Source organism: Idiotropiscis lumnitzeri, chromosome 16 (genome assembly GCF_059441095.1).
Source record: "Idiotropiscis lumnitzeri isolate Australia: NSW breed Sydney's pygmy pipehorse chromosome 16, RoL_Ilum_1.0, whole genome shotgun sequence".
NCBI classification, from domain to species: Eukaryota; Metazoa; Chordata; class Actinopteri; order Syngnathiformes; family Syngnathidae; genus Idiotropiscis; species Idiotropiscis lumnitzeri.
The window spans coordinates 10,115,842-10,129,303 of record NC_142406.1 but is presented as its reverse complement, the minus strand read 5'-3'; the positions used below and the strand labels follow the sequence as shown (position 1 = coordinate 10,129,303).

At 40.8% G+C, this 13,462-nt stretch overlaps 1 protein-coding gene, 1 long non-coding RNA gene and 1 other non-coding gene across 9 annotated transcripts in view; all 3 read left to right on the top strand.

Annotated features, from left to right (window-relative positions):
- The window catches only part of LOC148321317 (uncharacterized), a 29,108-nt gene extending 17,273 nt beyond the window's left edge, over positions 1–11,835 (top strand). The window contains exons 5-7 of one of the 2 annotated variants that reach the window (XR_015846996.1): positions 10,812–10,872; positions 11,190–11,265; positions 11,664–11,835. This is a non-coding gene — a long non-coding RNA (uncharacterized LOC148321317). Of the gene's footprint in view, positions 1–10,468; positions 10,873–11,189; positions 11,266–11,663 lie in introns of those variants that run through there. The other variant, XR_015846995.1, reaches the window with a different exon arrangement.
- On the top strand, positions 11,308–11,441 carry LOC148321318 (small nucleolar RNA SNORA9). Its single transcript, XR_015839516.1, has one exon. It is a non-coding gene; the product is annotated as a small nucleolar RNA SNORA9 (small nucleolar RNA).
- A 120-nt stretch (positions 11,836–11,955) lies between the features above and the next one.
- The window catches only part of myo1g (myosin IG), a 44,043-nt gene continuing 42,536 nt past the window's right edge, over positions 11,956–13,462 (top strand). For all 6 annotated transcript variants that reach the window (XR_015846760.1, XR_015846762.1, XR_015846761.1 and 3 more), the window contains exon 1: positions 11,956–12,944. Coding sequence is in view for 1 of the 6 variants with exons in the window: in XM_088318208.1 (XP_088174334.1) it covers positions 12,850–12,944 (95 nt within the window). In the remaining 5 variants the exon portion in view is untranslated. The remainder of the gene's footprint in view (positions 12,945–13,462) is intronic.

The window sequence follows — 13,462 nt, the reverse complement described above, 5'->3', positions numbered from 1 at the left end:
GCCTCGGGCTTGTGTGTGTTGTGCTTGCTGTAAAAAAAAAAAAAAAATGTAATGACTCGCGTACGTTGCATCACAGGTGATCTCAAAGTCGTCAATAATCTCAACTTGTCACCCTTATATTGTGTCATGTCGCCATCTGGTTATTATATAAGCCAAGGGCTCAAAGCACACACTCAAGGTGGTCTTGAGTGTGTGGGGGAGTTTAAATATCCAATTTTTTTATAGCACATCTTATACTCTCACACAAGCACATCGTCGGAAAGGTTTGTGCCTGAAAAGTTATACAACAACTAATCTTACCTAATGCAAGCAATAGTATGTGTGTGATTCGTGGGTGGGGCTCCGTTCTGGCAATGACATGCACATGAGTTCACCGTAGGAATTAAGAGCAAATGCAGCCATGCATCTGCTCCACGCACCATCCAGAAGGCCAATACGGTAAATGAGCCGAAAGGTTTTCACAGAATGCCGGATTACCTGTGCAACAGTATTAGCTGGGTGTTGAATGAAAAACGTCATCAACGTACAAAATTGCATGATAAACAAATGAATAATTAACCCAGAAGCTCGCGACTGAGGCAAACGTATTAACCACTAATCATAGAATGTGCTAGGCATTAGAAAAAAAAGACTCGAATTGCATTTTAATGCGAAACCTTTGTACAGTATTATGGAACATTTTCAAAGGGGTTAAATACCAAACATAGCTTTTTGTTCCCCCAGTAATTAAATGAATTATTTCTGCTTTGACGGTGAAATAGATTATGTAACAAGCAGAAATGAGAGCGAAGCAAGTCGCGGGGTTGGGAGGGGCGGGGGGGGGGGGGCTAGGGGCGGGTGTTGTGAGCTGCAAGTGCAGTCGGTGCAAGAGAGTTGCCCGTCTTCAACTGCATGACTGTGCAAATACGTTTATCGCCTTGTACCCAGATGCACCCACGTTACGCGTGCAGAGCGCTGTGTTGAGTGATTTACAGCTCGGTGCTGTTTTATTTCAAGGTTTTTTTTTTTTATGTCTGCTGGTAATGTTTTGTTAAAAAAAAAAATTTCAGATGATGACTTTGGATGTTAGTGATTTAGAGCGCCTTGTTGTTGGATATCAGTGCGTGGAAAAACAAAAAGCGGCAGTTTTGACCTTTCAGCTTTAGAGTGCCTCATTGTCACAGCAAAGAAAAACAAAGCAGCCCATTGGTGTTTTTTTTTTTTAAATTTTTAAACCATTCAAGTTTGGCTTGGTTATTAACAATGCCACATTTGTATCATTTGAATGCTCTCGCAAACCAGGGATAATGTGACGACAATCCCACCAAGTAAACCACCTCGAGCATCGTTCCTTTGAGAGGCAACGGCGCCTTGCAGCCGACCTTATCGGCATCTCTGCCTCGTGCATTCCCGTCTCGTGAAACGGTTCATTTTCTGGGCGCACGCGAAAGCGCACAGCTCGTCTCATGCGGTTCACCAAATCCAGCATGTGCAGCCACGGCGCAGTTCCGACCGAGCAGTCACATGTCCCACCATGAACCTTTTCATGTTCACGTGGGAAAAGATCAGTTAAGATGTTATAAAGATCAACACCAAGAGAGTTGATCTGAGAAACGGTCTCCAATGATTGCATTGGGGCTCAATTGAAAGTTTGTCAAAATCAGTCGAAGGACTGAAACGATGAGGAGGATTTAAGAGATTTAGAGCTGCGGGGGGTCAAGAAAACCAATCTGTCTGACTAATCAGAGAAACTGGCTTGAAAATATATGCCCTTAAATTTAACAAATCAGTCAAAACTTCTCTTATGCAAGTCTTCGCGTTTTAAGTTCCTCTCGACGTCGTGCGGTCCGATCGCTCGATCCCCCTTACACGAACCAAAATGCCCGTACGGAGAATTCCAAGACCTTGTGACAACCGAAAGCCCTTGCAGTTTCTTTGAATTGCGTTGATGCATGGCTGCGTGCGTACTCTTGTCAGCTCGCCTGAGGTGCCGCACTCAGTGAATGATTTGAACTCCTCGCAACCACCAGGGAGATTCTTCTTTTATCTTCCAGGCTCTTTGGCTTACATTCAGTTCATTCTTTTCTGAACGTATACGCCGCAGGAGGGAGGGGGGGTTGCGTGAGAAGTGAACTATTTTCTTGCAGAAAGTGCTCGTCATTATTGGGGTTAATGTTACTGGAGCGTGACTGGGAGGACTGGGCAGGATTGGAATCGAGACAATGAACGGGACAACTGAGACGGTTACTTTTGATTAATTCCACATTGAAAATTCAGGAGTTTTATTTTTTTTAAACTGTAAATCACCAAAATAATTAATGGTTATTGAGATTTTTTTTTGGAGACACTGCTCACGTGCTTTGACATCATGACTAACAGGCCTTCCCTTGCACAATGTACGATTAAGGATGGTGATGAAAAGCATCATTAAGTACACTTGCACAATTTCGACGAGCGCCACGTCATTAAATATAATTATCGCCAATCCTCTCGGAATGAGTTCACTTCCTTATCTTCAATTTGAGCAGAAACACCCAAAAGATCCAAGTGTCTGTGACGTGCGGCAGCTCGTGGGAGGTGATGTGGCACCAGAGAGTCTCAGTCTGGCTGACGGGCACGAAATATAATTCACCAGCGGGACAGACGATACAACAAGTAACATGTTGCTATCGCTTCCGAAATCTTCTGTTGATGACGATAAGCGGGACATGACGACGCCACGATGGAGCAGATACAATCGTGTTAATGATTCACATGGTATCTATTCAGCGGAAACTAGTATCGTATTCAGTAAATATCATCGATTGTTGGAAAAGAATTGGACATACAGAATACCACTGCAACCATTTCGGTTCTTTTAGGTTTAAAATTGCCCTCTTGGAATATTTTTGCAGAGTCGCAGATGGAAGGGCGAAGGGAGGGGCTCAGCTGGGGTGTAATAAGTCAGGTATAAGCGAGGGCTAAGCTTGTCCACAGGCTGGCGGATGATGAAGAGGTCGCGTTATGAAAGAGGGAACATCCTCCTGAGGCACCAACGGCGAGACCACTCATGGTTTAAATCTCACTTCATGTTCATGTTATATAACCTAGTTTTGCAGCGGGCAGTTTACTTCTCATCCGACAACTAAATGTGCACTGCTACGTGTCAAGGATCAGTTGCCGAAATTTAACACAGCCTTTCTATTATTCGTGTTCGCGAGCTGCCAATGTGCCGTTGACATTTAAACTATTTTTAATTGAACACACTCCGGATTTTCTCCTTCTCCTCTTCTCCTCTCTTCTTATGTAACGACTTGAGGAAAGTAATTGAATTATTTGTTTGCAATATAACGGGTCAAGTGCTCCTGTGTGATTTCCATTAGTACGTTTTTAGCTAAGTGCTTGTGCCCCGTTTCACTGACCGCCGTCATTTATTGATATGAATAAATGCATTTTCACCGTGCCAGAAAGCAGGAAGTCGTGGACATTCCGTCACAAGATCAATGGTGGGTAATTTAAAAGCGGGACATTATTTTGGAGTTAAAATTGTACAAGTTATATAAGTGTGTGTGAATAAATTATGCTTTTTTTTTTTCTTTTTTTTAAACAAAATAAAAATATCCGCCAAGTTGGTGCTATCCAGAATATCGTCATGCAAGATACCCAATCAACAGATCAAAATCCCTCAATTATTTGGCCTTGGCAGAAGTCGGTGCTTCATTTAATAACAATAGCCATGAAGATAAAGAAAAACATTTCTCAGCATGGGAGTGCGAATGGAATCTTGCAAAATACATGCAAATTAGGTTCCGTGTTTCTTCAACCACATTTACAGACGAGCCTTTACGCCTTTCAATTCAAATGACGCTCGTTCAAACAGGATTGCCCAAACCCGCACTATGAAAATCAACCGATTTGACCTGGTTAATAGAACTTAATTTTTTATTTTTTTTTTATCTCTCCAGTGAAATAAAACACAATCTAAATAAAAACGTCAATTCTGAACGTCATACTTGTGTCCTTTTGTGGGTCAAACGTGAAACCTCACGGTCGAAAGTTTGCTCAGTCATAAACTATCTTGTACACGGTTCATAAACTTTACAGAGCTTACGTCCGAACCGGCTAACAATAAATATAAAGTCGTTGGTCTTCCGCACTTTCTGTCTCTGATACTACCTCGGGTCAAAACCTTGCACACATGGGAGCTTGACGATAATAACGAGGCAAAATTCCGTCTTTGATGACTCGGGTGGCTATTGTTGCGCTGTCAAGACCTTCTGCTTCCTTGTAGCTCAGAGATTCTTGAGAAGAAAAAAAAAAAAAGCACTTCTTCTTCCAAACAATGCCAAGTTTGTCCAGGCGGCTTGTGAGCACCCACGCAGTTTGTTTGCCCAATGAAGGAGGAATTTTCCACTGAGTCTTTCCCGTGGCGACCAGCTTTCCTTTTCTCGGTTTCATCGGCACAGGTGGAAATGGGTCACTGTAGTGCACGTGGCGTTTTTTTTTGTTTTTTTCAACCACAGAATAAATACAGATTCTCCTGTGTTGGGATCGTGACTGCGGGTTGTTTACTTCTCCCTGCCAGATCCAGCGCATGAATGTTCATGCTGTAAATATTTGCTCTCGTCTTAATTAACAAACCTCAGTGTGCCAAAGTGCAGGGTGTCACTGCGTTGCTCGGGAATAATTAGCGTGAGAACATACTGTGACGATACCTTAAAAATACTCTTGGTTGTCTTCGAAGTGAAACGAAAGCATGCCCACTCAGCGACAAAGGCCTAATCCTCTCTCATATATGCTTGGCAAGTTGGAATCCTGACTTGAACTCAAGAAGTGACTCCACTTTAATCTCACTCCAGCGGGAACATGGGCACAGCCCGTACGTACTTTCATGCACACGCACACACCGCAGCAAAATGAATCATCCCGATTCAAAACAAAAAGGATTTATCACTGGCAGGGTTTAACTTGTTGATGGGAATCGAATTTGGAAATGGAATGTAAATCACATTTCAATGTTGTTGCGCATGTCACAAGTACTGCGCTAGGGGAATTAATTTCACAGTTTCAACACGTCCAAGGAGAGGCAGGATAGGAGCGGGAGGTCACGGGCTCTGATTTTTTAATTTTTTTATTTTTTTAAGATGAGAAAATGGAGCACAGGGAAGAAGCGGAAACAATAAAGCAACTCCCGTTACTGGAGTGGGTCTGGAAAAAAAAAAATCACTTCCGCACATAGCAACATAAAAACAACAACGCATCTATTGGGGGTGAAAATCCAGTGGCATTGATCACAATTAGAAAAACTTGTGAAAAGGGAAAAAAATGCATGCAAATCTGGATTTAGAATTTGGAATGTATCTATTACTACTCGTGACATGAATTTAATAGTTAAAGGCAGAGCTGGGCAACTGACCCTTTTTTGCCAGTCAGTCCCCCTCTCTGTCCCGGTCCGGCCTCGACCCTCTGGCCTTATTCATACAAATTGTCTGCCCCTGACCCCGTTCGCCCAAAAAAAACGGTGAAGGATCTGATTAGCGTGAGGAACACAGCAAAAATAAATTTTCAAGCCAATTTATAAGACAGAAAAGCCTCTAAGAAATGAACCATTCTAAAGAAAAACACGTTTCTTGTTATCTTAAGTCAAAAGCAACAAGCTACACGTGCTTTCAGAATCACGTTCCCGGATTTGATCACCAGCGTGGATGGTCTGAGCTGCATCATGAGATCCAGAGACAGACGTGCGAGTGTGTGTCAGCGTCCTGTGTGGATTTCACTGCACACTTGAATTTTATACTCATGGGACGACTTTTCTCCACATGCATTCCGGAACAGGCCACATGACAAGACAGTTATATAATAAAATGACCCCCCCCCTCCTAACTCTCACTCCTTTGGAAACTTGAGTTAAAAGTGACCTTTCTGGGTCGATAAGCCGCAAGAACGCTCACAGCAAGTCCCAAAACCTGTCTGCATCAATTTTCTGAATCTGCGGACAGATGCGTAAAGAAGGATGGATTAAACATTTTTGTGTGCATAATTGGGATTAATCTGTCGGTGGATAACTCCGTGTCGTAATTCTCCTAACAAAACCATCACTTAGAAAAAAAAAAAAAAACATCAATCCCCTTTACTATGGAGCTTAAACGGCTGATAAAGTGTTGCAGGGCAGCGATGATACGAGCGCAGGAGGGATTTAACAGGCTGCTTAATCTGACTTCATGAATGAATGAGCGGGAGGATGAATGGGAAGGAGGATGCAAGGCAGCGCAACACGGGTCTCTTCTCAGGTCATGAGTGTTCTATTCTCGCCACATCCTGTCGAAAGTCATTTAGTAGCTTTCACTTCTGCTGTGGGATTTAAATGCCATTCACAAGTGAGAAATATGGAGCGGAAGGAAAAAAAAAAAAAAAAGCCTGAGGCATTTTTCTAATGCCAAAACAAGTTACTGGTGAAAAACATTTCCGATTCAAGGATGAGATGTTGTCATTTCGACGCTTGCCCCGAACATTTGACTGATTTAGACCAGATTATTGTGTCAGGTTACTATAGGTCACCCGTGTTGTGCCGTAGGTATGTCACAAATCACTCCAGGGTGCTCTTGCTTCGCATTTGCTATATTGAACTTGGCCGCCTGCAAACATTTGAAGTCTAATTATAGCAGATCTCTACGGGAGAGAACTTCAGACATCTGGTGTTATTTGCTTTTGTTACCCATCCACTGCTGGGAGACCCCCCCCCCCCCCCCCCCCACCCCCCAGAGACTGGAAAGCATGTTCAGGAGTCTTTCGACTCCGATGGCCTTCGAAGCTAATTCCGTGTGACTTCGGCTTCAGATAATGGACTTAAAGGAATCTTAGCAGCTTTAGCCGTCTCTTCAAAATGAGCTCATGTGGAAACAAATTTTCTGACCATGATGGTTGTCAGCTGGTTATATTTCTCAATTTTATTTTCTATGTACAGTAATCTATTCTCAGCTCAATTTGATTTGATTATGTTGCATAAGCCGTTCAGATCTGACCCGTGACATGTAGAAATATTTTTCATGTGGTTGCAGACTTCTGATGAGTGGACCCGTGTCTTTATTTGGCTTTTAATTGTCTTTAATTATTTTGCTTGTAAAAGTCTTGGAATGTTTTATTTGAACTATTTGAAACACATTGTGTTTTAAATGGGCCATTCAAATAAAGATGCCTTGGCTTGCCTAAAATATAGTCCACTACAAAAACCAGTTGTCAGAATGCTAAATGGAAATTACTCACTTAGTTAGACGAGAGTCTGATAATTGAGTGCAGTCATGATAAAAGGAGTGCAGGACGCTAAGGAATCAATGCCCAAGGACAGTTCAGTTGTATTTAACTTTTAAGTTTAATACATTCATCGTTATTAATTAATTAATTATTAATGAATTATTTTTATATTTATTATATATTTATATTTATTTATTGTATCTATATTATTAATTAATTAGATTAAATTTAATTTTAATTATTTTTTTTAAACATTTATTTGCATGCAATATTTATTTAACTTCACCATGCATTGTTATAATTAAATCATTAAATTTTTTAATTTTTAAAATTTTTTATTTATTTAAATTTTTACTGTATTTAAACGCAAACTGTACATTATGAAATGGTGGTTTGCACTAATATCACTTTGTAAATAAAAATCTTATTTTTGATGAACACACGGTCTTACTACATCACGTGATTTAAGATCATAAGGGTGTGAATTACTTTTAAATACACTGCAGTTTGTTTTTTTTTCTCTCTGCATATGCGGACTGCCAATCTAGTGCATTGTCATGTGGCGAGTTGGTGAAAGCACAAACCCTCCCACTCTACATCTGCCACTACAATGAGTATACTGTGAAAGGATTAAATCCATCAGTGGAAAATTCTCTCGGTGACCATTAGCAACAATTAATTGATTTTCCCCGTCAAGCCCCTGCGTAGATATGGACAGTATTAAAGCCCAAATGGCTTTGTTCATAGCAGGAGACCGAGCGCTTACGCAGTGGCCAAAGTTCCAACAACACCCACAGGTAGAGCGGCAAACAGACGAGCGATTCTGACCCCCCCCCCCGCTGCTCATCAGCATGTTCTGTCCCGGGCCTCCTCATTGTTACGTGACCCACTGTTAAGCCGTGCATGCCGCGACCTCTGCATTTGTCCGCCTCCTCATATCTACCTCACAATTACTGCCCGTCTCATAGTCCCAGTCATTAAAACGATAACTGTTCCTGCTGCTCTTGATTTTTTTTCATATGCTACAGTATGTTAAATTTGAGTTAGTATGGGAGCACATGATGGAGCGAATGAATTTAGTTTGTTGTGTGATATGGAGATAAGAACTTTCTGTGAGCTCATGATATGTCCACATACTGTCACTTGCGTATGTAATGTTCCGTCCGCGACACGTGACGTGCATTGAGACAAACGTCATGCCGCATTCTGAATTCAATTTATCTTGCGCATAAGGTGGAAAAAAACCAACTGCAACAACAGTGATTGTTTTTGGCGAAATCCCAAATGCAGGCCAAAGTGGAAAAAGCCATAAAACGTGACCGTAAAGCATTCTGTGTTAAAGAGTGAACTTTTGCGAAAGATGTTTGAGTAGGCTACAATAGCTCGTCATAAAAACGCTTTTATTGCTTTATAGCAGCATGTTCCATTTTTGTTTGCTCAAGAACAAAACATCTCCTGAACTACTTGTACAAAAGAAAAAAAAAATCTTACGGGTTTGGAAAAAAAAAAAAATTCCAGGCCAGGCTAGTCAAAATAAAACATTCTGCTGAGTAACGCTGCTGACCATATCTTGCTCTGAGGTTATTTTAAAGTTGATGACGGTGTAATGTCAAGTTCCCAAAAAGTAACATGAGACACCATTAGGCGTCACCGTCGCTAAGCTTGTCACATGACAAGTCTTGCAATGATGACTCTGGCCTCCTTTTTAAAATAATAATCAAAAATATTTCTCCCGTGGCGCCACGTGATTCGTAAGGGCAAGTTGGGATGAGATTTGACCGAGAACATCCTGCGCTGAGTAGTGTGTCGAATTAAGGGGCTGACTCACTAAGCTTGGTGAGGAAATCATGTGGTGGAAAACATCTTGGCATTAAGATCCATCTTGTTAATTAAAACTGTGGATGCCACACTGCTATTGTTTTAATTTGCCTTTTCTTTTAGGGTCCAAAATATTCTCAACAATATTATTTCCCTTTATATTTGAATATATTTATCCGATTTGAAAGCTAGTAAACATCAATACGGAATAGATAAGATGGGTGAAGCTGGCGTGATGACCAGAAAGACTTTGAGGCCCCATGCACACAACATCAAGATGGAGGAATTTTCCATCACATTCTTGTGGGCAGGGATCAGGTGAAAAGGATTATGTGCTCATTACCCGTGAAATCAGAATCAAGGGCCACTGATTTTAAAACTTTACTGGTTCCATATTTTTTCCATTAAAAAAAAAAAAATAATAAATAAATATATATATATATATTAGGGGTGTAAATGATTTGAATCTGGAAATCAGTTCAGAAATTAACATGGCAAAAAACAAAACCCCACATCCTTAAAACAAAACGTATTCAATTGTAATGTTGATAAATATTTTCGACATGATTTCCAACATTTTGTGTTCAATGCCTAATTTGATGATTTCAAATCACACAGTGAAATCCCCTACGTATGCAGACTTTGTGGAAACCCCGTAGAATGAAGAATGTCATGATGTTCACAGAACATACTTGTCACGAGAGTACTGACAATACGTGCCCGCCTGATGACCTTTGGGTCAGATATTTGTTTTGGTTGCTGGGCTTTGTGCAAAGCGAGATGGGTTGTCAGTTTCGGATGTTATTCTAAATACAAAGAATGTCAGCTGAACGAGTGGTTGTCGTCACTGTCGGGAAACAATGCTTTAATTGAAGCTATCTGCTTCTCTATGGCCTTTATTGTGATGCACCAATTTAGCGTGAGTCACGGACCACGAGTATTAGCGAGGAGGACGCTCCGGAGCTGCCAACTCCCACCAGCAACGGCTGTCCATTGCATTATGAAAGCCCTCCTACATAGGAATTGGCCATGACGGCCTACATAATACTATCTGTGTTTTTGCTAACCGAATTATTTCAAGCTTTTGTCACACCGGTCCCATGTTAACTAAACTACATCAATGTTCTTGACAGCATCATAAATAATTTAGTTCTGTTGTCATTCAAGACAATGAACATTCCAAATATTATATCTACTTGGAGCTGTGTCTATTAGCATGCTTTTAACGAGCTATATTTTGATGAAACACTAAAATAAAGAGAATAGACTGTTGAGAATAAAGGAATATAATTGCATGGAATAAATAGAATTGCGCTGCCATTCTCACCGTTTTTCATTTAATTGTTTTACATGAATGGTCAGAAGTGTTTTTTCTAGACAAATATTCATCGTACCTATGACTTTTTACCGCGTAAATTCGGATTTATGGTCGCAATTGCGTCGTAAATCGAGGACACGCTTTCCATTTACGCTTTCGCGTTGTTAGACTGCCCCCTGCTGGCAGAACAGTAATCATACTTGGCTTACGTCATATCCGGTTTAATCCGAGTGTTCGTTTCTTTTACTATGGCGAGCGTTTAGTTTTACCACAGCGATCCACTGTCATCCTTCTTAAATTATTCATTGGTTTACGTTCCGTTCCTTTGAGGAGCAACATCTAAGATAAGGTGTCTAAATTGTATTTGTGTTGTTGTCATGGGACGTTTTTTTGTTGTTGATTTTTTTTGTCCTTTTGGCGTGGATTGTGCTTGCTGACGTCTCGTCCATGGCTGCAACTTTTTCAGTTTTCTCGTGTTGTTCCGCACGAACAGATAAGAAGTGGATGATTGATAACAACATGCAATGGTAAGACATTGTCTTTTTATGAATGTGTCGTAGAATCATGCAATTTGGCAAAGTCCGTTTCTTAATATATGTCTGCAGACCTTACATCAAGAATGTACCCCTAAGAGTCTGCTAGAGAGATATTTGAGGCTGTTTGAGGCCCTGCTGTGCAACAACATAGCAGGGTTATAGGTAAACCTCCTACAAGCATTGCACCGTACGAAGCCATTAAAAGTTTTGCCTGATTGCCTGTTAGTTTGGCGTTCCGATCAATCTATCAATGTTCTTGTGTTTAAGGACTCAGATCACCCGATTTAACAAAGCACACTATTTTCCAGGATTGACAAATGCTTCATACTTCCTGACTGACCTTTGGGACTTGTGTAGAACCTGGATTAAACATACACCATCCAGGTTGGTATTTGACTGTCTTTTTTTAATTTATTGAAATGATTGCTGCAGACCTTCCATCAAGACTGAGCCTGCACTTGCTCTGTTCTTTTCTGAAGTGTCTGCTAGAATGATGTGAGGCTGTTTGAGGCCCTGCTGTGGCTCTTCATGGTGGGGTTATAGGTAAACCTCCTACATATATAGTATTGCCGCTATGTAGTATGGTGCCATCTAGTGGCAACTATGAAGTAGTGCATCAGCACCGTTCCATTCCATAGCTCGTTTTCAAAACGAATTTGCTAAATAAATGCTATATGCTGTCTCATTGTTGGGTTTAAGCAAAGCCTGTCTTGTACAACTGTATGATAAAAGATAACTACTTGAATAACAATGTTTTTTTTCTCCTCTCTCTTCATTTTCAGAAAACGATGCAAAAGGCCCAGCGAATCGGTTGCTTGGAAGTGCTTTACGTTGCGTAACTGTTACCATTGTTCATAAACGCATAGCAACAGTCTGTGAATTTTTCATGTCAAAAGAAATTAACGTACATTTGTGTGAAGCTGTGAATTAAAATAAGTTTGATTTTTAAACTAACGGTTGGTATTGTTTTGTGGCGCAAACTTTACCTCACTTTTTCATTCTAGTTCAAACCAGTTTCAAGAGCACATATTTCAAACTCCGAACGTCATGGGCCTGCATATTTTAGATGTTAACAGGCTTCTGCAGAGCTTGCTGATGTTGATAAATTGAATCAGGAGTGTTGGGGGAGGGAAACATCTAAAACGTTATGAACCAGTCAATGTTGGTATGAAACCTTCAGGCTTCCGCTAGAAAGCAAAAGCGTATCATAAAAAGCCTACTAGAACAAGTTTAAAAAATGGCTGGTGTGTGATGTCTCCCATTTCACATGACTTTTCTTGGTTTTTTTTCCTTCCCAAAAAGGTTTTGAAAATATAAAAACCTGGCCTATGATCAGGTGTGTAAAATATTTTTTTTAGGTAAGTTTGCTGTGAGCGTTTCCCAATGCAAAATAATGTTGCGACGACAAGCTAGCTTGCCAATTTCCCGCCAAGATTTATTTGGTCACATTTCTGAGGAAAGCCTCGGTGAGTACACAATTTTCATGTCGGTGTTCAGTCAAAGTGATTCCATCATTTTACAAAAAAAAAAAAAAGCAAACGCAGTCACTAAGCGCCCTGCTTTCCCTGAAATTAAAAAAAAAAAAAAAAAAAGCTAACCTCAGTTTCTCTCATGAAAAGGTCAGACGTTCTGTCCGCTCACCACAAAGCGTCCTTCATAAAAGGTCGCTTTGTATGAACATTGAGAACGAGAGTCCAACTCTCATCAGGAAGAGAAAGCAAAGAGGATGCAGAAGTCGGCTTGCTCTTCAAAGATAGCCTCCCGCTGTTTATGGACTCACATCGATGCGGTTTGAGGCGACAGGATGACATGCAGCCGCTTGCACACTGCTCGGCATGAGTAAACCATAACCACACCTCCATCACTCACCGTCTACTCCGAAGTCAGCCATACTTCTCTTTTTTTCACTTTCTGTTCCCTTTACGTCTGTCTTTTGCTCCGATTTATCTGCTGAACCGAGGCGAGAGGATGGCAGAGATGGAGGGCCTGGAGTTTGGGAAGTCAGACTTTGTGCTTCTGGATGAGGTGACCATGGAGCAGTTTATGGAGAATCTCAAGTTGAGGTATGTGACGTTAATGCTGAGGAAGAGGAAGCTGGAAGCGACTGATGTCAAAGTTTTCTTTGTGACACGTATTTCCTCGCCTGTTTAGTGCGTTTTCAGGTCATGTTTGAGTTTTTAAACCATGAATTTTGCTCAGTGTTTAGAAAGAATATTTTTTTTTTCAGGGTAAGCAAATACTGTAAAGGAGGTGATGGGGCATCCCGCTATATTTGAGGCTTTTTCCGAAAATACAGAATTAAGTAAATTTTCAATGACTGCCTACAATATTTGTCACTGAATGGACTAGTTTTTTTTTTTGTTTTTTTTTGGAAGGAAAATGTAACCAAGGAAGTGATTATTTCATCACATTTTACTCAGTCGGTATTACACACTTTGCCATTTTTTTCCTGGAGGAGGCAGCAACAATGAATAATTTAAAAACGCGTCTGTGCCGTCGTAACTCGGAAAGCAGCGAGTCAACTCAACGAACCCGCCATTCGATTAAACAAGGCTCAGACCCGAGTTTCATTTCCTGCTTT